At 47.3% G+C, this 23,839-nt stretch overlaps 2 protein-coding genes across 3 annotated transcripts in view; both read left to right on the top strand.

Moving 5' to 3' along the window:
• Positions 1-3,969, top strand: part of TMC3 (transmembrane channel like 3) — a 53,860-nt gene extending 49,891 nt beyond the window's left edge. Inside the window, exon 22 of the mRNA XM_027521696.1 lies at positions 2,695-3,969. Coding sequence (XP_027377497.1) covers positions 2,695-3,514 — 820 coding nt within the window. The 3' untranslated portion in view covers positions 3,515-3,969. The remainder of the gene's footprint in view (positions 1-2,694) is intronic.
• Positions 3,970-14,437: 10,468 nt separating this feature from the next.
• On the top strand, positions 14,438-23,186 carry STARD5 (StAR related lipid transfer domain containing 5). Of its 2 annotated transcripts, none has more exons than XM_027521537.1 (6): positions 14,438-14,569; positions 15,221-15,270; positions 15,627-15,759; positions 18,723-18,840; positions 19,942-20,035; positions 22,584-23,186. In XM_027521537.1, exons 1-6 carry the CDS (start codon positions 14,546-14,548, stop codon positions 22,729-22,731), a joined length of 567 nt encoding a protein of 188 aa, XP_027377338.1. In that variant the 5' UTR covers positions 14,438-14,545; the 3' UTR covers positions 22,732-23,186. The 2 variants fall into 2 exon arrangements, with proteins under 2 accessions (XP_027377338.1, XP_027377337.1); XM_027521536.1 differs by having other exon boundaries at positions 14,438-14,644.
• Positions 23,187-23,839: the final 653 nt, after the last annotated feature.

Raw genomic sequence — 23,839 nt, 5'->3', positions numbered from 1 at the left:
ACACACACACACACACACAGTGAGGACTATGGCCTAGGACATGCATCTCAGATAGTTCTGAGGGACTGTTCCAAAGAGGTAAGGGAGAAGTCAGAATACATAGGAAGTTTTGCTGGAAAATAACCATGCAGTGGCCCACTCCAGGGTTCTTGCCTGGAGAATTCCAGGGACAGGGAAGCCTGGTGGGCTGCCGTCTATGGGGTCACACAGAGTCAGACACGACTGAAGCGACTTAGCAGCAGCAGCAGCAGCAACCATGCGGTGGAACATCAAAGGATAACTGCTAGTTGCAAAATACAGACAACTCAACTTAATGATTTCAGTGCTTTAAAAAAAATTTTTATTGGAGTATAATTGCTTTTCAATATTGTATTTATTTCTGCTGCACAACATGAGTCAGCCATATGTACTCATATATCCCCTCCCTCTTGAGCCTCCCTCCATACCCTCATCCCACTTTTCTAGGTCATCACAGAGCACCGAGCTGAGCTCCCTATTCTATGGAAAGATGCAAGAGTCTGGGCTCATTGAAATCATTCATTTGATTTGAATCTCAGCTACCTAGGGCCAGTATCTTATTTTTCTCCATTCTGAAATTCCCTCAGGCTGCCCTGTTTTGGGTAACTGCTGTGCCTGATGGCTTTACATTTTTGGTTTAAAGAAATGGCAGGTGACATTCTTTTTTTTTTTAGTGTAACAGAAATGTATTGTCTCTTGGTTATGTAGACTGGAAGTCTGAGCCTAAGTTGTTTGCAGGGCCCTGTTCCCACTGAAAGCTCTAGAGAAGGATCTGTTCCAAGCCTGTCCTGGCTTCTGGTAGTTCCTTGACTTGTGGTAGCGTAACTGAAGGTGACAATCTTTGTCCATACATTATGGGGAGGAACTGTCCAAGAATCTGGACAGCTACATGGCAGAGATGATCAGGGGCAATGTTCACAGAATGCACTCCACAATTCCTAGACACACTGGTTTAGTTGTGGTTTAGTCACTCAGTCATGTCTGACTCTTTGTGATCCCATGGACTGTAGTGCACCAGGCTCCTCTGTCCCTGGGATTTCCCAGGCAGGAAAACTCTAGTGGGTTTCCATTTCCTCCTCCAGGGAAGCTTCCCAACCCAAGGATCCAACCTGCATCTCCTGTGTCTCCTGCATTGCAGGTGGATTCTTTACCTCTGAGTCACTGGGGAAGCCCCTAGGCCTAAAGAATTTTGGAGATGTTGAATGGGGTGAGTGTATTCTTCACATGAGAAGGACATGAATTTGGGGGGCCAAAAGCCAGAATGTTATAGACAAAACTGTATCCCCTCAAAATTTATATACTGAAGCCCTAACCACCTGTATTTGGAGACAGGGTCTATAAGGAGGTTAGAGGTTAAATGGGGCCAAACCGGGGGTGGGGGGGAAGGGTGGCTTAATCCAATAGGAAGCATCCTTATAAGAAGTGGAAGAGACACCCAGAACTCTGTCTCCTTCTGTGAGGATGGAGACAGAGGAGCCTGGCAGGCTCAGTCCGGTCCATGGGGTTGCAAAAGAGTAGGATACGACTTAGCAACTAAACAAGAACTACAGTGTTAGAAGAGGACTGTCAACAAGCCAGTAAAAGAAGTCTGACCAAACTAACCCTAAGAACACCTTGATTTTGGACTTCTAGCCGCTAGAGCTGTGAAAAAATAAATTTCTGCTGTTTAAGGCATCCAGTGTGTGCTTTTCTTTTATGGTGCCCTGCAGACTACTGGGGCTCCCCAGGTGGCAAAATTGATAAAGACCTACCTGCCAGTGCAGGAGACATAAGAGACGCAAGAGACACAGGTTCGATCCCTGGGTTGGTAAGATCCCTTGGCAGAGGGCATTTCAACCAGCTCCAGTATTCTTGCCTGGAGAATCCTCTGGACAGTGGAGCACAGTCCATGGGATCGCAAGAGTCAGACACTACTGAGTGACTAACACTACACAGGCTATTACTAATACAGGGTCCTACACATTTCTTAAAAATTTTTCCTAGATGTTTTTTTTTATTATAATGTTATTCAAGGTGGCATTTGGAATAGGGGTTCTAAGACTTTTGTGCACTCGTTAATAGTGTGGTCCTTGGTTCCTTTTCTTGAAGCCTGCTCTTATTGCTTATTGCCTCACATCAGTCTATCTTGTAGCTTCTGTTACTGAGCTGCTGCATTCAAAGCGACCTGACCCTGGTTTGTCTTCATATTGGAGGACAAAGACACTACGATTTCCAAATGCTATCCTTGAGGTTACGACTGGGAAGTTTGGGATAGGATAGTAAGTCCCCTGAACCAGCCTGTGTGCGGTGTGGTCAGCTCCCTGTGCAGATGAGTTTCCTGAATGTCTTGCAGGAGTTGGGCGCTCTCCTCCTCTCCCCTGTTGGGGAGGGGGGTCCCTGATGTGTCAGGTTTGATTTGTTACAATATTGCTTCTGTTTTACCTTTTGGTGTTTTGGCCTCATGGCATGTGGGATCTTTGCTCTTCAACCAGTGAGGGAACCCGCACCCCCTGCAGTGGAAACGTGGAGCCTTAATCACTGGACCACCAGGGAGGTCCCCACTGGACACTCATTGATACTTCAGAGCAGGTTTTGATGAAAATGTAGAGGCAGCGGCCACCTGTCCTGCAACGCTTGTATGGCTTGGGGCTCTGAGAACACCAAAGCCACAGGTGTCTAACAGCCTCTGTCTTTCAGGTATCCATGTGGCCCACGTATGAGCACAAGTGACCTTCATAGGAGCAGATCCTGCACACCTGGGATGTTTACAAAGCACATTGAAGACGTTCACTCAGAACCTCTTTTCCGAAAAGATCTTCAGCCAATCAACCATGGGTTAGGGGTCTCAGCTTTGGTGCCACACAGTCCTCGGTCCCACGCCCTCAGATACTATCTCATTAATGAACGTGACTCTCAGCAAAAGAAACATTCAACTTTCTGGCCAGAAAGACATTTCAAGATAGACACCTCAGGGGACACTGTGGATATGTACCCCAGGAACATGAGACCGTGTGCACCCCTGGCTTCTCCACAGCTCAGTGAAGAAGAGGAGGAGGTTCCAAGGAGACAGGTGAGCAGACGGGCCTTCCACCCTCGCTCCTTGACCGACCTCCATGGGGTGCATCATTTTTATGTTGGCGAAAGTTCAGAAAGTCAGGCCCTGACTCCTGAGCTCCAGAGACCAACACATTACACATCTTGGAATGATGGCTTTGAGGGTCAACTTGACAGGCCTATGTACATGCACAAAAAAGCACGCTCCCAGAATTTCCAATACCCCCAGCACCCTCTGAAGCCCAGGGTTAAGGCCAAGTTTGAGCCATCTGTCACAGAATCTGACTTCATGTCAGCAGCATCCAGCAGGGACCAGCAGAACAGTGGCATCAACCAGTACTTCCAGGTCACCCACAGCCAGCCCAAGTTCCCGAGGTCTGCGGGCCAGTTTGGCCGGAGGAAGGCCATATCGAGGCAGGAGTTGACTGCAGGTCTGAATGACCTGATTTGTTCAAACGTCTAGGGCTTTCTTCTGGCATCCTGTTCCTAGAAATCACTCCTACTGGTGGAATGTGGTGTGGTTGACAATGCATGGTCCCTCCCCTTCTGGGAAGACAGACAAACACACCCAGCGGATGTGATCAGTGGGGCATATCCAGGCACGTCATCTGCTGGTTGTGGCCCAGAGACCCATTCAGTGTGACTCCAAATCATAAGCAAGCCAGGCAGCTCGTCTAATTGCAAAACCCTCACCTGACATGTCTACTCTTGTCCTGAATCCTAGGAGTGACCTGTTTGTGTTATAATGTTCTCTTGCAGCACACATAACTCAGTTCTTCCTGGTAAGCACCCCAAAATGAGTTGGCTGCCCTTAAAGATTTCACAGTGCTTAATTACTTCATATTAATAATCAGTTTGATAGTGACCAGGGTAAAATTTATTAAGAATGTAAGATGTTGAGGCTGAAACTCTAATACTTTGGCTACCTGATGTGAAGAGCTGACTCATTTGGAAAGACCCTGATGCTGGAAAGATTGAAGGCGGGAGGAGAAGGGGACGACAGAGGATGAGATGGTTGGATGGCATCACTGACTCAATGGACATGAGTTTGAGTCAACTGCAGGAGTTGGTGATGGACAGGGAGGCCTGGCGTGCTGCAGTCCATGGGGTTGCAAAGAGTCGGACGTGACTGAGCGACTGAACTGAACTGAACTGAAGAACGTACCATACTGTTTACCCAAATATGTATCTGTATTAGGGCTTCCCCCATGGCTTAGCGGGTAAAGAATTGGCCTGCAATGCTGGAGACAAGGAGACACAGGTTGGATCCCTGGGTCCGGCAAGATCCCCTGGAGGAGGAAATGGCAACCCTCTCCAGTATTCTTGCCCGAAAAATCCTATGGACAAAGGAGCCTGGTGGGCTACAGTCCATGGGGTCACAAAAAGTCAGACATAACTGAGCAACTAAGCACACACATATATCTGTATGAATTAGTCAGGACACTTGGGTTGGAGGTAACAAAATCTCCCCAAGGTTTATTGGTTCCTTTAACTGGGAGGGATGAGAATCAAGCTAGCTTCAGGCTCAGGTGGACCTGGCTATCAAACATCTTCTGGATTTTGTCTTCTCAACTCTACTTCTGTTTGTTGACCTTGTTTTCTCTTAACTGCCAACAGGCTTTCTCCATGTAGTAGGTGGAGGAGGAATGCACAGACACAGAAAATTCCAGGTTGATGGCATCCAGCCAATGAGCCCCAAGGAAAGAACAGAGCTATACTCATTTGCACTCCTCTCCTATTTCCATGATAACTCTTTCACTTTAAATTTATCTTTTAAGTTTTCTGTCTCCTCCATCAGACTGTTGAGTTCCTCAGGGAGAGGGATGGTGTTTATTCGTTTCTGCAGCCCTAGTAACTGATATATAACAGATTTTGTACTTGTTTTCCCCTTCTTATTACATAACAAACTTAGTAACTTAAAACAGCACTCATTTATCATCTCAGTTTCCATGGTTTACCTGGATGCTCAGCTAGGGTCTCAAGCAAGGTATCATCCAAGAGCCTGCATCTCATCTGGGGCTAGGGGGTCACCTTCCAATGTTGTGTGGCCGTTGGCAGCATTCACTTCCCTGGGGTTGTAGGACTGAGGTGTTCTGCTCCCAGAGGCGGCCTGCATTTCCTTACCACATGATCCTCTCCATAGTGTGGCTGTTTGTATCTTCAAGGTCGGCAAGAGAAGGCCTTCCCACGTTTGAATCTCTCTCTTGGCAAGACATGGACTATCTTTTAAAGGACCCACCTGATTAGGTCAGGCCCATTCAGGATAATGTCCTTTTGATTCACTCAAAGTTAATTAGTCAGAGACCTTAATTATATCTAAATAAATTCACCTTTACCATATAATAGAACCTCATCATGAGTGTGAAATCTTATCAGATTCACAGGTGCCAACATACTCAATAAATTTTTAGGAAATGTACAACAGGGGCAGGAATCCTGGGGGCATCTCAGAAGGCTGCCTATCCTAGGTATTTCATGAAACATCTGTTAAGTGTAAATGGATGGATGAATAAATGACTGGACTGGAGTAATGAATGAATCATAAATTACATGGTAACAAGATTATCTTCCAAGATCTACAGCTAATTCTAACCTCAGAGAAAAATCTAATATAAATAATGCCATTTTAAAAGTAGACAGAGGTCTTCCCTGGTGACTCAGTGGTAAAGGACCCACCTGCCAATGCAGGAACCACAGCAGGAAGAGAAGCCACTGCAATGAGAAGCCTGAGTACTGCAACTAGAGAGTGCCACAACTAGAGAAAAGCTTGTGCAGCAGTGAAGACTGGGCACAACCAAAAATAATTAAATAAAACTTTTTAAAATAAAAAGTAGACCCAGGTTAACACTCCTCCCAAAAAACCATGAAAAAAATGTGCAGTATTTTCACATTTCTTGACAGTGCTTAATTACTTCGTATCATGCCCTCCAATACTTTGGCTACCTGATGCGAAAAGCTGACTCGTTGGAAAAGACCCTGATGGTGGAAAAGACTGAGGGCAGGAAGAGAAGGGGAGGACAGAGGATAAGATGGTTGGATGGCATCACCAACTCAATGAACATGAGTTTGAGCAAGCTCCGGGAGATGGTGAAGGACGTGGAAGCCTGATGTGCAGCAGTCCATGGGGTTGCAAAGAGGCAGACACTACTGAATGACTCAACAACAACAACAAAATGCCCTCCCAACCATGACAGACCCAGGAGGCTGTGGCGTGTTCCAGATGAAAAGCTTACCCTGCCATGGGAACATCCCTTTGTGATACAGGTGCCTGCAGGAATTCATCCATGCAGGTATTCTAGTTCACATGCTTGGTCTTGGGGCTGTAGCCTAGAGTTCCCTGGGACATTGAAAAAGCCTAGCTCTGCCCCAGGCAGCAGTACCTGTGTCTCTGTGCAGGTAGGGGAGCATTCCATCCGGCAAGCCTTGCAGCATTCCTAAGAAAACACGCGTTTAGCCAATATTTATCCAGGGTTGCAGATGTGTTCATCAGCTTTCAGTGAGCAACACAGCTCACATGCACTCCAGCACTTAGTATCAGGTATGACTTTAATTTACAGCAATTTAAAAGATGCAGAATAGTACAGAGACCACTGTGACAAGCACTCATACTTCTATTATGTATTTTATTTCCATCTAGTCATTTTGTTATTAAAATATTACAGATACCAAAATTCACTCTAATCCCCACACTTGTTTGCATTCCCCTCATGCTACTAAGAGTTCAGCGTGTGTCCACCCACCACTTGTTTACAGTTATATATGTTGTATGCATGTAAATATATATGTATAAACATCCACAAACAATATGTAAGTATGTCTTAAGTAAGTACTATAATACTGCATGTATTGTACATACTTACCTTTTTAATGTCCGTTGAAATAAACAGATCAAGCTCACTAACTATAACTGCTATGTAGTGTTTCATCATGAATAAACTACACAGTATTTATCCATTTCTTACTGATGGACATTGAAATCATTCCCACTTCTTTGTAGCTAAAAATAATCTTACACTATTTTATACAGTGTCTACTGCACATGTGCCCATGTTAGAATTGAGTTAGAATTGGATACTGGTACTTTTTAAAAATTGTTTTTAAAAAGATTTTTATTGAAATATAGTTTATTTACAATGTATTAGTTTCAGGCATACAGCAAAGTGATTCAGTTACATACACAAATATATACATATATACACAAATATATATTATATAATAGTAATTACATATATAAATATATATTGTCTTTTAGATTCTTTTCCATTAGAGGTTACTACAAGATACTAAGTATAGTTTTTGTGCTATACTACAAGATACTGAGTACAGTTCCTGTTTCAGTAAATCCTTTTTGATTATCTATTTTATATGTAACAGTGTAAGCAGCAGCAGCAGCATTTTGGAGCTTCCCAGCTGGCTTAGTGGGTAAAGAATCCACCTGCAATGCAGGAAATGCAAACAGATGGGAGTGCCATCCCTGGGTCAGGAAGATCCCCTGGAGGAAGGCATGGCAACCCACTACAGTATTGCCTGGAGAATCCCACGGACAGAGGAGCCCGGTGGGTTACAGTCCATGGGGTCACAAAGAGTCGGACATGACTGAGAGATTAAGCGCACACACATTACTATATATAAAATAGATAAACAAGGCCCTACTGTATAGCACAGGAACTACAATCAATATCTTGTAATAACCTATAATGGAAAAGAATCTGAATCACTTTGCTGTAAAAATGTTAGCGACTTCAGGATGATTCTCTTGGTCACTCCCCCGCCCCACCTTTTTTTTCCTGCAGCATTGTGAGGCATGCAGGATCTTAGTTCCCTAACAATGGGTCGAACCCATGCACCATGATTTGGGAGCACAGAATATTAACCACTGGGCCACCAAGGAAGTCCATCTTGGTTACTTCTTACATTTCTGGATTCATGAATGTCATGAAATTCAAAGAAAAGTTTTCTACACACCTCTAAAAGACTAACTTCCCTAATTTGTGGTGAAGTGAAAGTGAAGTCACTCAGTCGTGTCCAACTCTTTGCGACCCCAGGCTCCTCTGTCCATGGGATTTTCCAGGCAAGAGTACTAGAGTGAGTTGCCATTTCCTTCTCCAGGAGATCTTCCCGACCCAGGGATTGAACCCTGGGTTCACTGTAGGCAGACGCTTTACCATCTGAGCCACCAGGGAAGCCCATATTTCTTTGAGCCCCTTTTTTTGGGGCAGGGCAGGAATACTGGAGTGGGTTGCCATTTCCTTCTCCAGGAGATCTTCCTGACCCAGGGATTGAACCCGGGTCTCCCACATTGTAGGCAGACGCTTTACTGTCTGAGCCACCAGGGTTTTCCTGATACTCTGTAGTTGTGTGTGTGTGTTTCCTCCTTTTAAGGGTTCATATGTTATTGTACGTATGTTTTAACCTTTGCCCATTCCATAGTAAACACTGTATATCCTTATGGGAAGTGGGAATCAGTAAAGCCTATGAGTCAACATGTGACCTTCAGAAATATAAACAGGTGTGGTGTGTACCATAGTTCTGCCACTTATTAGCTGTGCTGCCTTGGTCACCCTCACCTGTGTGATACTCTGTTTTTAAAATAATTTTATTTATTTATATTTTTGGCTGTGCTGGGTCTTCATTTTGCACGGGCCACTCTCTAGTTGCCATGCGTGGGCTTCTCATTTCAGTGGTTTCTCTTGGTGTGGAGTGTGGGCTCTAGGGCACGTGGGCTCAGTAGTTGCGGCTCCTGGACTCTAGAGCACAGGCTAAATAGTTGTGGTGCACAGGCTTAGATGCTCAGCAGCACGTGGGATCTTCCATGATAAGGGATCAAACCCATGTTCCCGGCATCGACAGGCGAATTCTTAACCACTGAATCACAGGGAAGTACCCATCCTCAGTTTCTTAACCCAGGTTGTTCTGTCACTCAGTCATGTCCGACTTTTTTCGACCCCATGGACTGTAAGGGTTAAATGGCACAACACAGGTAAGGTGGTTGGGACAGTGGGTTGCCAGTGAATAAAGAAGTACCTGTATGTCGACAGAGTAGACCACTTAGCACCTGCCTGACTAAGTAAACATGCATACAGTTCTTCATCAGTGTCTATGTAGAAAGCAAATACTCCATTCAGGAGCTTTTAGGATCAGAGCACTTGGACACTTGGCCCATCCCCTTGGTGGTCTGGTGGTGGTTTGAGTTAGGAATCTCTGGACTCCCTGCCCCATAGGCACTTAGTTAAAATTCATCTTGGACTTGGGTGAAGTGTGCCCTGGACAACTGAGTGACTTGGAGGCCTGACAACCTCCTGGGTGGGGTCTGATCAATGGGATCTACAGATGTCTGTCATTCCTTCTGCCCTGTTGGCTCTGAACAAGCCTCCAGCAGACTGCCAAACAGGCCAGCTGAGCAGCTCTGGTGGGCGGGTGGCGCTCACCCTCTGGCTCTTGCCAGCTGCTCATCCTGCCCTGTCCCGGCCTCTGGAGACAAAACAGACGAGAGCCTGCCCTCAGCTGGCCCTACTTCACCTGGCCCCTGCTGCCAGTGTGTGAAGACCTCAGGGATGAACAGTTTGCCTCTCTGAATATTTCACATAAACCCAGGACTGGCATTTTCTGGCAGCAAAGATTAAAGTGTCCTACAGTGCTAGAAAAAATTTAAAGCCATGCTCCATTTTGTAAGTATAAAAATCTCTTAAATGTTCGATGTCTAAAAGTCACTTTCTAGAGCAAAACTTATTTTCCCTCAGCTTCGTTTTCACAGTGTTTTATCCCCAAACAAAATTCTAATAAGCTCCAGATATGAGAGTTCAAAGCTGCAACTTTAAGAATTATTCTACATTGAAATTTTTAATGATGCTTTTTAAATTTAAGAAAACCTACATGTCAGTAATTAATATACTAAGCAGTAGATGATGCTATAAAGTGAAAAAATGTCTTTTGGCATTACCACCTTCTGTTAACAGTTTATTCTATGCCTTTTTAGAAGTGAATATTCCAAACTAAAGTACATATATCAACATATATAACATATATGTAAACATAGAAATATAAGTATATACAAACAAAACTTGAGTTATTTCTCTTTCTCACTCAAGATATATATACATGATCTATGATATATATATTACATACATTTACTTACTGTATGCCATGCACCATTCTCATTGCTTTTCATTTATTAAATTTTTTAACCTATATGTCAACCCAATGAGTTAGCATTACTATTGTTTTCGTTTTCCAAATGAGGATGAAAAATTCTGGAATGGTCAGTTATGTACCGAAGTCACAGTTAATAAATGGGGACACTGGGATTTGAACCAGGGGATTCTGATTTGAGCCCTGACTCTTATCTGTGGTGCTGTTGTCCTTCTCTCTCTCTATATATATGCTCCTGCTGCTGCTAAGTCGCTTCAGTCGTGTCCAACTCTGTGTGACCCCAGAGACAGCAGCCCACCAGGCTTCCCTGTCCCTGGGATTCTCCAGGCAAGAGTGGGTTGCCATTTCCTTCTCCAATGCATGAAAGTGAAAAGTGAAAGTGAAGTCGCTCAGTCATGTCCGACTCTAGCAACCCCATGGACTGCAGCCTACCAGGCTCCTCTGTCCACGGGATTTTCCAGGCAAAAGTACTGGAGTGGGGTGCCATTGCCTTCTCTGATGTCATATATATATATATATATATATATATGACATTTTTCCTGTTCAGTTCAGTTCAGTCACTCAGTCGTGTCTGACTCTTTTCGACCCCATGAATCGCAGCACGCCAGGCCTCCCTGTCTATCACCAACTCCCGGAGTTCACTCAGACTCACCTCCATCGAGTCAGTGATGCCATCCAGCCATCTCATCCTCTGTCGTCCCCTTCTCCTCTTGCCCCCAATCCCTCCCAGCATCAGAGTCTTTTCCAATGAGTCAACTCTTCACATGAGGTGGCCAAAGTACTGGAGTTTCAGCTTTAGCATCATTCCTTCCAAAGAAATCCCAGGGCTGATCTCCTTCAGAATTGACTGTTTGGATCTCCTTGCAGTCCAAGGGACTCTCAAGAGTCTTTTCCAACACCACAGTTCAAAAGCATCAAGTCTTTGGCGCTCAGCCTTCTTCACAGTCCAACTCTCACATCCATACACGACAACAGGAAAAACCATAGCCTTGACTAGACGAACCTTTGTTGGCCAAGTAATGTCTCTGCTTTTTAATATGCTGTCTAGGTTGGTCATAACCTTCCTTCCAAGGAGTAAGCGTCTTTTAATTTCGTGGCTGCAGTCACCATCTGCAGTGATTTTGGAGCCCAGAAAAATAAAGTCTGACACTGTTTCCACTGTTTCCCCATCTATTTGCCATGAAGTGATGGGACCGGATGCCATGATCTTCGTTTTCTGAATGTTGAGCTTTAAGCCAACTTTTTCACTCTCCACTTTCACCTTCATCAAGAGGCTTTTGAGTTCCTCTTCACTTTCTGCCATAAGGGTGGTGTCATCTGCATATCTGAGGTTATTGATATTTCTCCCGGCAATCTTGATTCCAGCTTGTGTTTCTTCCAGTCCAGCGTTTCTCATGAGGTACTCTGCGTATAAGTTAAATAAGCAGGGTGACAGCCTTGACGTACTCCTTTTCCTATTTGGAACCAGTCTGTTGTTCCATGTCCAGTTCTAACTGTTGCTTCCTGACCTGCATACAAATTTCTCAAGAGGCAGATCAGGTGGTCTGGTATTCCCATCTCTTTCAGAATTTTCCACAGTTTATTGTGATCCACACAGTCAAAGGCTTTTGGCATAGTCAAGAAAGCAGAAATAGATGCTTTTCTGGAACTCTCTTCCTTTTTCCATGATCCAGCGGATGTTGGCAATTTGATCTCTGGTTCCTCTGCCTTTTCTAAAACCAGCTTGAACATCAGAAAGTTCATGGTTTACATACTGCTGAAGCCTGGCTTGGAGGATTTTAAGCATTACTTTACTAGCGTGTGAGATGAGTGCAATTGTGTGGTAGTTTGAGCATTCTTTGGCATATATATATGGATGTATGTATTTGATGTGGACCATTTTAAAAAGTCTTCATTCAATGTTACAATATTGTTTCTGCTTTATGTTTTGGGGTTTGTTGACCCAAGACGTGGGATTTTAATTCCCTGAACAGGGATCAAACTCTGCATTGGAAGGCGAAGTCCTAATCACTGGACTGCCAAGGAAGTCTTTTTTTTTTTTTTTTTTTAATGGCTTCAAGGAACATTCACATGCATTACTTCACCTGCCCATCACACTGGCATGGGACGACGTCTATCGTGGTCTCACGTCACCTATAAGAAAACAGGCTAAGTGACTTGCTCAAAAGCACACAGTGAATTGTGCATGAAGCCAGATTTGCTGCTGCTGCTGCTAAGTCGCTTCAGTCATGTCCGACTCTGTGCGACCCCGTAGACAGCAGCCCACCAGGCTTCCCCGTCCCTGGGATTCTCCAGGCAAGAACACTGGAGTGGGTTGCCATTTCCTTCTCCAATGCATGAAAGTGAAAAGTGAAAGTGAAGTTGCTCAGTCGTGTCCGACTCTAGTGACCCCATGGACAGCCTACCAGGCTCCTCCATCCATGGGATTGTCCAGGCAAAAGTACTGGAGTGGGTTGCCATTGCCTTCTCCGGAAGCCAGGTTTAGAACTCTCTAATTCCGCATCCAGCCTGTCAACACCTGGCAGTCCATCACATCTTCCATGAAATGGTTTCAAGTAGGCATTTTCTTTGGCGAAGGCAATGGCACCCCACTCCAGTACTCTTGCCTGGAAAATCCCATGGACGGAGGAGCCTGGTGGGCTGCCGGGTTGCACAGAGTCAGACACGACTGAAGCGACTTCACTTTCACTTTTCACTTTCATGCATTGGAGAAGGAAATGGCAACCCACTCCAGTGTTCTTGCCTGGAGAATCCTAGGGACAGGGGAGCCTGGTGGGCTTCCGTCTATGGGGTCGCACAGAGTCAGACACGACTGAAGCGACTTAGCAGCAGCAGCAGTCATTTTTTTACACCATTTTTTAAAAAACTTGAGATGAAACAATATGCACCCAAAACAGAAAATAAAAACTGATTTCAGTGTTGATCTTTTCAAATATTTAGTTGGTTATAGCTCTGAAAAGGGGGTCCCAGGGGTGGCTCAGTGGCTTCCCTCGTAGCTCAGTCAGTAAAGAGTCTGCCTGCAATGCAGGAGACCCAGGTTCCATTCCTGGGTCAGGAAGATCCCCTTGAGAAGTAAATGGCAACCTACTCCAGTATTCTTGCCTGGAGAATCCCATAGACAGAGGGGCCTGGCAGGCAGTCTATGGGATTTGATAGTCTATGGGGTTGCAAGAATCGGACATAACTAAGCACACACAGCAGCAGCAGCTGCACTTGGGTTCCATCCCTGGGTGGGGAAGATTCCCTGGAGAAGGGAACGGTAACCCACTCCAGTGATCTTGCCTGGGAATTCCGATGGACAGAGGAGCCTGGCAGGCCACAGTCCATAGGGTTGCAGAAGAGTTGGACATGACTTAGCGATTAAATGACAACAACCCCGCTGTGAAGGAGGAACGGAGCTGAGGGGATGTGATCCCACTCACTCCTTCAAGGTGGAGGCCACCAGAGGCACAGAACTCTGCGATCTCTTAGCTGGGCCCAGCTCTGTCCCAGATGCCAGCGCATCCCAGTGTCTCCCAGACATCCCTTAGAGGTCTTTCAGGCACCTCCTACTGAATAAGACCAGAACTGAACGCACCATGTCTCCCCTCAACCCTGTCTCTGGTCTCCCTCTCAGGTAAACTACCAGCAGCTCAAGCCAGGAGGTGGGAGTCATGCGCTTCCTACTCCTCCAGTCTCCACCATCTGTCACAGAGATCTGTATGTTCTAGCTTTCTAAACACTTTCCGAGGGTCCTCTTCTCTCCACCTGCACCACCACCCCCTGCTCCAGGCTACCACCATCTCTCCCAGGACCGCTGCAGCTTCCTAACTGCCCCCACCCCCACCCCGTCTCTGCGCACACTGCCTCTCCTACCCCTACAACAGCCGCCCTAGAAAGGAATACCTGATGGAAATTTCACCATCATCCACCCTGGCAGAAAGCCTCTGCGCACTCAAGACAAAAGTCCACTATGCTTACACAAGCCTACGACGTCATCCAAGACCTGTTCCCGCCCTCTTGGTTCTCCACCACTGGCCCTCCCAAGTTCCGGCGCCCCCATGCCCTCCCTGAGCTGGGACGGGCGAAAGGCGGATCCCGCTGGACCTTGTGACGGGTGCCCTGGACCAGCCCAGGCTGAGCGCGTAGTGTGCGCTGCCGGGCCAGTCTATCTCCGGCCCTGCTAATCTCAGAGTAGGGCGGGACCTATCAGGCGGTTTAAACCAATCCTAGATTGGGGGCGGGGCTGAGGCGGGACTCTGGGCTCCAAGCCAGGCCCTGGTTTTCCGGCTTCCCAAACCCAACTGCGGGGCCGCAATCGCACATACTGCCTGCGACCCCTAGGCCTCGCGCATCTTTCGGCGCAATGGACCTGGCGACGGCCGCGCAGGTGAGCGAGGCGGTGGCGGAGAAGATGCTCCAGTACCGGCGAGACAAGTCAGGCTGGAAGATTTGCCGGGAAGGCGTGAGTGAGGAACGGGGGTAGAAAGGGGTCGTGGGGTCTGCTCCCTGGGGCTGGGGTCTCAGAAGCCCCTAGGCTCCTCCTCTCCTGAGAGTTTTTCTGCATTTTATCTCCTGGAGCTAGATTGAAGAGGAGATTCCACTGGGGGTTGTTTCCTTAAAAAAAATATAGGGCCAGTTGTGCACACAATGACCCCTAGGAGATGAGTATGTGTCCCTTTCACTAAATGACTTAGCCAAGGTCACCTGCTGGCAAATGGTTAGGGTGGAGCGGGAAGCACCAAACAGACCTAAATTGTCCGAGGAAACAAGATGCATGGTGGTTTTTAAAGTGATTTGAAAATCTCCAGTGCTCTAAAGCTCTTCGAGTAGCCACACGAGATCCCTTTGTCCATCGCATTGTCCTGGAGGCAGCTTTGTTCAGGACTAGTCCCCACTCTGTCACGAATCAGTTGGGTCTCACCTTGGAGACTTGCATCTCTTGAGGCTCTTGACTTTTCTTCCATAAAACAGGGGATCGGGCTCTATCTCCCAAGAGCCCTTCTAGCTCTAAATTGTGCGATTCTGTGCCTTTTAACAGAACGGAGTTTCAGTTTCCTGGAGGCCATCTGTGGAGTTTCCAGGGAACCTGTAAGTGCATGCCTTGCTCAGAGCTCCTCAGGGTGTCACACCTCTCCTGATGTTTCTGTGGGTTTGCTTCCTTTGAGACGGCAGTCCATCCTAGCACCTGGAATCAACTTGCCAGTCATCCTCCGGAAAAGCTTCTGCATCTAACTAAATCATTTCCTCAAACTGTATTCTTGTGAAAGCTTAGCGTCCGTCCGTTTCTGCAGGCCCATGGGGAGGTGGGCCGGTAGATGTCAGCCCCTTCTCTGCAAGGCTGTCTTAAAGAAGAGTGGCACACATGGCTTCTAGTCCTTCTGTGTAATCCCAGGATAAACAAGTTTGGTTGGTGCCTTGGGGTGACATTACTCTTTGTGCTACAGGTACAAAGGAGAAGGCATTGTGAATGGGACACCAGAGCAGGTGTGGGACTGCGTGAAGCCACTTGCTGGGACTTTACGAGCTCAGTGGGATGAGAATGTGAACAGTTTTGAAATTATTGAAAGCCTCACTGATGTAAGTCTTTCCAAGCACTGTTATCCAGAGACAATAAGCTGACTCTGTCCCCTCTGTGAAGGGTCAGTGACACCTTTAGGCAAGGGGTTGTTGTTGTTTTGTTGCTAAGTCGTGTCCGACTCTTTGCAACTGTAGCCAGCCAGGCTCCTCAGTCCATTGGATTTCCCAGGCAAGAATACTGGTGTGGGTTGCCATTTCCTTCTCAAGAAATTTTTTCCGACTCAGGGATCGAACCTGCCTCTCTTGCATCTCCTGCATTGGTAGGTGGATGCTTTACCACTGTGGCACCTGGGAAGCCCTTAGGCAAGGGGAGTGCCCAGCAAATAGGTTGCGCACTGCTCAACACTTAAACCCAGCCTCAGCTCAATATAGGTATGTAACAGTGAGACCCAGAGAGGTAGAGCTGCCCTAAACAGAGCTGAGAGAACCCTGCAGTGGCTAATGAAGGCAGGAGTTCAGAGTGAATGTGAGTTCTGAGAATGGTGAAGCAGGCTGGATTGGACGCATCAGCTCTAGTTAGAAATATTGCCCCTTGATGGGACCATGATAATGAGTCCTGGCCACAGACTCAGGATCCTCCGCCAGCTGTGAGACTGTGCTGGGGGCAAACTCTGGATGCCAATTTCTCTGCCGATAAAACATGTGGTATCTAGCCTAGTGCTGCCCAGTAGAACTTTCTGCTGTGATGAAAATATTCTACAACAGCGCTGTTCAATACAGTAGCCACTGGCCCCAAGTGGCCACAGACATTTGAAAGGTGTCTAGTTTGAAGAGATTGTCAATTTTATATAATTTTCATGATTCAGTGTAAATTTAAATAGCCATGTGGAACTTGTGGCTGCCATATTGGACAGCAGAGATCTAGTTGGTCCTGCCCTGGGATCCTCTGTTGTGTTAAGCATGTGTGTGTATGCTAAGTTGCTTTGGTTGTATCTCTTTATGACCCCATGAACTGTAGCCGCCAGGCTTCTCTGTCCATGAAATTTCCCAGGCAAGAATACTGGAGTGGGTTGCTATTTCCTCTTCCAGGGGATCTTCCCAACCCAGGAATCCAACTGGGTCTCTTGCGTTGGCAGGCGGATTCTTTACCACTGAGCCACTTGGAAAGCCCCGTAGTGTTAAGAATCCACCTCATTTTGATTATAGAAGTTAAGGAGGAAAAAAAAAAGACATAGCCAAAAGAAATGAAAAAGTTGCCTTGAGGAAATGTTGCTAGTTTTTTTTTTTTGAACGGTGCCTTGATTTTGACATCTGTGGACCTAGTACCCTCTTGGGTGCTTCTGTAGCAGGTGTTATGAAACCTGAAGCCATACTTCTTTACTATTTGATCAGCAGAAACCAAGTATTCTTAACCTTCACCAGGAATTCACATTTCAATTCATTATCACAGGAGTTTACGTCAGTGTTTCGTGAAGGGTGGGGCACACGGTGATAGGTCTTTAACAGTCGAAGCTGCACTTCAATCACCCCTAGTGAGGTCACTCCATTTCAAGCCTTCAATCTCTCTGATAACTTGAAGCGGAAAGTCTCAGGGGCTGATGTGCCTTTGACACCTTGCTAATCTCCATTATGACAGACAGACAGCTGGCCTCAGGCTCAGAATCAGAACCCAAGAATTCCATGTGTGTGTGTGTGTGTGTGTGGCAGTTGTCTTTTATTTATGCCAAATGATACCTTCTTTTTCATTTCCAGCAGTTAAATAGCTTCCTTTTAAAATAAGTTTAAGTTTTAAAAAATGAGCACATTTAGATAACAAATATTAAGTGAATGGGCTTCCCTGATGACTTAGATGGAAAAGAATCTGCCTACAATATAGGAGACCTGGCTTCAATCCCTGGGTTGGGAAGATCCTCTGGAGAAGGGAATGGCTACGCACTCCAGTATCGGAGAATCCCATGGACAGAGGAGCCTGGCAGGCTATAGTCCATGGGGTAACAGTCAGACACAACTGAGTGATTAACACATGTTAAGTGAATAATGGGATAGGCTCTCCCTGGGACTGTCCCATCCTGGGGCCTGATCTTGTGACCCTGAAAGGGCCAAGGTCCTGCTGGAGTAGGGAAACCATGGGATAAAGCATGGGCTTGAGGGGTCCTTGACTTGTAAAGTGGGGGAATGAACTTGGAATATTCTGAGACTGGGTGAAGTTCTAGGCGTGCTCCCTCCCAGGGCTGGGACTGGGGGAAACCAGAAAGCTGTGCAGGACACATATTTAAGGAGGCACTGTTCTCAAGGTGGAGCAAGAAGAGCAGAGTCAGCCTAAGAAAGGAATGGCCTCTCTTGCCTCAGCCTAGACCCGGCCCCGTTCAAGTCTCTCCTCTTCACCCTGAGCTTTGTGGTCAGTTCCTTCATCTCTGCAAGCCTCAGTTTTCTTCTTTGGTCCAATGGGTAAATGAAGCCAGTTTCTCGGTTGTGAGGGGCCGCGGGGAGCATTGTACATAAACTCAGTGGACCTGAGTTTGAACAAACTCCAGGAGATAGTGAAGGACAGGGAGGCCTGGCATGTGGCAGTCCATGGGGTTGCAGAGAGTCGGACAAGACAGTGACTGAACGACGAAGAACTTTGTCCAGACAGACTCTTGTTGTGTGCTCCACCGGGGACAACTCTCATGGTCCTTTTAAAAATTGTTTTAAAAAATATTTGTTACTATTTTTGCCTGAGTCAAGTCGTAGTTGCCGCAGGCCAGCTCTTTGTTGCATCGTTTGTGCTGCCCTTGTTGCCCAGGTCACAACCCAAGATTTTGCAAACTGGGTATGTTCTCGTGAGCCCGGCACCTCCGTCTGGGGAAGTTCATTCCAGACCCTCTAGGTCACAATGCCACCTTGCTGTCAGTGCTGTTCCCATCTTCCAGAGCCTGGCTTATTGGGACCGGACGTGGGGGTGGGTGAGCTCCGAGTGGAGTCAGGGCAGGGAGCAGATGCCAGGCCATCGGATGCAGCTGGACCCCTCTTTCCTCTGACAGACCCTGCTCTTCAGCAGAACCACTACCCCCTCGGCCGTCATGAAGCTTATTTCCCCCAGAGACTTTGTGGACCTGATACTGGTCAGGACGTACGAGGACGGCACCATCAGTTCCAATGGTGAGCGACGGTGGCCCTGCTTTGAGGTGTTAGTGGGCTGCTGGTCTCTGTCTCCCCCACACCCACCCAGTTCCCCAAAGAAAGCCCACCAGCTAGAAATCCCTGAGGCATGCACAGCCTGGGCCTGTTTTTCTGTGTTCCCTTCCCCTTGTCAGGTTTGGGGGGATTCTGTGCCAGGGAGGTCTGAGATGAGAGCATCCACACATGTCATTTTACTTTGAAGACACAGATTCCATCAGCACCCTGTTTTCATTCCTGCTGAGGTGAATAGTTTGTACCCCAGACACACGGGCTATGATTTAGCTCGAGGGAACCCCAGGGTGTGGTGATCCCCTGCACCCGTGGTGCACCTCCCCAAGAGGTCTGTGGCGCTGTCGGTTCCCCGACTTCCAGCCAGGAGCAGAGTTCCTGCCTCTGCACTTTTTACAGTCCCTCCTGCAGAAAGCACCAGCCTGGCTGCTTTCCTGAATATCCCATGTGGGGACAGGTGGTGGCACATCCACACCTCTGTTGGCCGGGAATTGAGAAGGAGACCTTCTTCCTTCTACACTCGAGCCTGACATCTGAAATGTTCTTTAAAAAAAAAAAATTGTATTTATTTGGCTGTGCTAGGTCTTAGTTATGGCATTTGGAATCTAGTTCCCTGCATGTGTGTATGCTCAGTAATGTCCAACTCTTTGTGACCCCCTGGACTATAGCCCGCCAGGCCCCTCTGTCCATGGGATTCTCCAGGCAAGAACACGGGAGAGGGTTGCCATGCCCTCCTCCATGGGATCTTCCTGACCCAGGGATTGAACCCACCTCTCCTGCATTGGCAGGTGGGCTCTTTACCACTGGGCCACCAGGGAAGACCCTGAATTATTCTTTCCTCTAATACTCTGGCAGGTTGGAGAGGGTGTGTGTGTATATGTGAGTGCAGAAGTGTGTGAGCACACATACGTGTGAATGCATGTGTGTGAGGGACAGTGGGGTGGCAGTAGGGAGAGCTCAGGCTCCAGGTGACTGGTCTGCATACACTCTGGGTGCCTGGTAAGGCCCTTCAGCCACTGTGGCCCGATTGCCGGAGGTTGTAGCTCCCTGACCCTTTACTCTCTCTTCCAGCTGCCAATGTGGAGCATCCATCTTGTCCCCCAAATCCAGCTTACGTGAGAGGATTTAACCATCCCTGTGGTTGTTTCTGTGAACCTCTGCCAGGGTAAGGACAACCTCCTAGAATGAATGACGTGCCCAAACCTTACTGGCTTCACTGAAGATGTCCTGTTGTTGTTGCTGAGTCGATCAGTCATGTCCGACTCTTTGCAACCCTGGGGACTGCAACATGCCAGGCCACTCTGTGCCTCACCATCTCCCAGAGTTTGTTCAAACTCATGTCCGTTGAATCGGTGATACCATCCAACCATCTCATCCTCTGCCTTCCCCTTCTCCTTTTGCCTTCAGTTTCAGCATCAGATCTTTTCTAGTAAGTCAGCTCTTTGCATCAGATGGCCAAAGTACTGGAGCCTCATCTTCAGCATCAGTCCTTCCAGTGAATATTGAGGGTTGATTTCCTTTAGGATTGACTGGTTTGATCTCCTTTCTATCCAAGGCAGAGGATGTTCTACTCAATGGCAACATTAACAATGATTCCCAATAATTAAAATGCCTTACACCTCTCCTAGGCCTTGCTGTTACAGAGCCCCACATACACATATCAGTGATGTAATACGCCAAAGTTCTGTTGGTGTGTGAGAAAGAATCGTGGTGGTATTGTTCGGTCACTCGGTCGTGTCCAACTCTTTACAACCCCATGGACTGCAGCACACCAGGCTTCTGTATCCTTCACCACCTTCCAGAGTTTGCTCAAACTCACGTCCACTGAGTTGGTCATGCTATCTAACCATCTCATCCTCTGTCGCCCCCTTCTTCTCCTGCCTTCAAAATTGTGGGGAAGTGTCCTTATTTCTGATGTGGGAACCCTCCCTCTAGTCCTAGGCAAGCTGGGCAAATGTCTTGGTCCCATTTAGCAGATGAAGAAACTGAGGCTCAGGGAGGCTGGGGAGTCTGTGCAGGGTCACAGGCTGGCCATGTAGGGTCTGGGCACCCAGTCTTACTGGGGTTCCCTCAGCAAGGAATGAGGTTGAGATGCTCTGGCCTAACGCATGATTCTGAGAGCACAGCATGAGTCAGCCCCAGAACTGAGCTCAGAAATGGCTCTTTCCCGTGTTCTCACAGGTCATGGCCAGTTGTTTTTTTTTTTTTTTGCCATACCGAGCAGCATGCAGGCTCTTAGTTCTCATATTTTTGGTCTAAGTCTCCATGGTTGCTGTTCAGTCACTCAGTTGTGTCCAGCTCTTTGTGATCCCATGGACTGTAGCCTGCCATGCTTCTCTGTCCATGGGATTTCCCAGGCAAGAATACTGGAGTGGGTTGCCAGTTCCTTCTCCAGGACATCTTCCCAACCCAGGGATCAAACCCACATCTCCTGAATTGGCAGGTGGATTCTTTACCACTGACTACCAGGGAAGCCCTCATTTACACTCTTCAGTATTATTCAGAGCATCAAAGTGTTTTGTTCATGTGGATTATATCCATCAATATTTACTATATTTGACATTAAACCTGGGATATTTTAAAATAATGATACATTCATTAGAAGTGACTCACTGGAAAAGATCCTGATGCTGCTGGGAAAGATGGAAGGCAAAAGGAGAAGGGGACGGTGGAGGATGAAATGATTAGATAGCATCACTAACTCAATACGAATTTGAGCAAACTCCAGGAGACAGTGAAGGACAGGGAAGCCTGGCATGCTGCAGTCCAAGGGGTTGCAAAAAGCCGGACATGATTTATCGACTGAACAACAACAACAGCAATTACATAATAACATAAATATTGTGAAAAATAACTATTTTTCAAAAGAGAAAAATAGGGGAGAGTGGTCTTGTTTTACATTTGAGGAAATATTAATGTCAGGCTTAATAGAAGCTCACATCTGCTTCTACATTCAGTCTGTTGTGATACACACATCAAAGAGCCTTTGGAAACTGGGCCCCGCACCACAGCAGCAAAGCTGTTAACAACTCCATTCAAATAAAATGCTCAGGGACCTCCCTGGTGGTCCAGTGGCTAAGACTCCATACTTCCAATACAGGGGATGCAGGTTTGATCCCAGGCTGGGAAAGTAAGATCCCACATGCTGTGAGTCATGGCCTCCAAAAATTAAAAATAAATAAATAAACAAAAATGCTTGGTCTCCACAAAGCCTATGCCTTTGTTGTGCTGGCCATGGGAAAAATTTGTGAGAATAAAATACAGGCTGAGAGAATGGGAGAGAAAAGGCAAATCACATCTTAATACTGTGAGGAAAATAGCCTTGACCTTAAAAAGCCCTTGATAGGGTATCAGGAACCCCCAGGAGTTGCCAGACCTCTCGCAGAATCACTGCCGTCAATGGTCAGAGGGCAGCATCATGTCTCTTTCTCCCAGGACCTGGCACCAGAGTAAGTTCTCTGGAAGACTTTCCTGATTGAATCAGGCACAGGGAATGAATGACCTTGCTGTGATGGAAATCAGGGCATGTCCTCGCTTGCCATCGATGTGGGGCCAGGGAAGCATGCTTGAGAGGATCCACTTCCATCCTGAAAAGAAGCAGATCCAGAGGGGACCTCTGGGCAGTGAACCCAGTGAAATCCCTGGGTTTGGACCACTTCCTTGGGTGGGCCCTCAGTTCTGGATACCTAACAGCCCTGTTTTTGTTTTCACAGGGAGCCAAACAAAACCAGCCTGGTCACGTTCTTCCAGACTGACCTCAGTGGTTACCTCCCACAGAGCGTCGTGGACTCCTTCTTCCCCCGCAGCATGGCTGGGTTCTACGCCAACCTTGAGAAAGCAGTGAAGAAATTCTTTGGTTGACAGCCTGGCTGGTTGGCCAAGAACTGCAGTGGCTCGTGCAGAAGGGCAGTTGTTGAGACACCCCTGGAGAGCCTGGGAGCCCATGGGCTCCTTTGGAAGACACCGATGGAAAGTTCGTCTCCAGGGGCAGCCCTGGGTCCTCTGCTCCTCCATCTACTCGGGTGGGGCTGTTGTCATCCAAGCATACCTTCTCCGGCAGGTGCATAAGAGCCCCCAACCACCAGATGGGGACTCTGCCTGGGCACCGTGGGACACACTAGGGTCCAAAGCCTTCCTCTGCCGGTCACTCTAAGAGATCCCCCAAAACCTGGCTCAGCCCCTTTGTTGCATCCGAGCTCTCCGTCCTGTACCACAGACCCCCGGATGTATGGTGCTGTACCAGCCTTCCTCTTAAAGACGTCAACTTGATGTTTAAAAAATGAGATGAGACTTCAGGAAAAACACTTTCAGTATTCCTTTTGTTGTGTCTTTTATTGAAATCAGTTTTCTTTCTTTTTCCCCTGCATGAGTTAAATTTCATGTGCCCCAGGGAAACCAGGCAGTTTGAATCTGACCCTGGAAGCACTCTGGAATTGATTCTGGATGGAGCAAGCCTATAAGTGGGATTTGAGGAGAACCTTCCTTCCCTTGGGCATTTGCCTTTTCTTGTCCTTGGTTATGGAAGGTGGAGCAGGAGTCTTCTGGCCTCCAAGCCCTGGTAGGGCCATAGTGCTGTTACCAAATCCATGGGCTTTCCCAGGCAAGAATACTGGAGTGGGTTGCCATTTCCTTCTCCAGGGGAGCTTCCCAACCCAGAGATCAAACCCATGTCTCTTGCATTGGCAGGCAGATTGATTACTGCTGAGCCACCAAAGAAGCCCCGGTCAGGGGATACTGCTGCTGCTGCTGCTAAGTTACGTCAGTCATGTCCGACTCTGTGTGACCCCGTAGATGGCAGCCCACCAGGCTCCCCCGTCCCTGGGATTCTCCAGGCAAGAACACTGGAGTGGGTTGCCATTTCCTTCTCCAGTGCATGAAAGTGAAAAGTAAAAGGGAAGTCACTCAGTCGTGTCCGACTCTTAGCGACCCCATGGACTGCAGCCCACCAGGCTCCTCCATCCATGGGATT

The sequence above is a fragment of the Bos indicus x Bos taurus genome, chromosome 21, assembly GCF_003369695.1.
Source record: "Bos indicus x Bos taurus breed Angus x Brahman F1 hybrid chromosome 21, Bos_hybrid_MaternalHap_v2.0, whole genome shotgun sequence".
Lineage (NCBI taxonomy): Eukaryota > Metazoa > Chordata > Mammalia > Artiodactyla > Bovidae > Bos > Bos indicus x Bos taurus.
The sequence above is the reverse complement of the archived record's forward strand: the minus strand, read 5'-3'. Positions and strand labels throughout refer to the sequence as shown.

What these genes read in the sequence shown, in the direction of transcription:
- STARD5 (XM_027521536.1), top strand. Translation starts at nt 14,546, where the DNA reads ATGGACCTGGCGACGGCCGCGCAGGTGAGCGAGGCGGTGGCGGAGAAG. An exon ending in GTGGAGTTTCCAGGGAACCT is followed by an intron (nt 15,271 to 15,626) that starts GTAAGTGCATGC and finishes TTTGTGCTACAG; the next exon opens with GTACAAAGGAGAAGGCATTG. An exon ending in TTCTGTGAACCTCTGCCAGG is followed by an intron (nt 20,036 to 22,583) that starts GTAAGGACAACC and finishes TTGTTTTCACAG; the next exon opens with GGAGCCAAACAAAACCAGCC.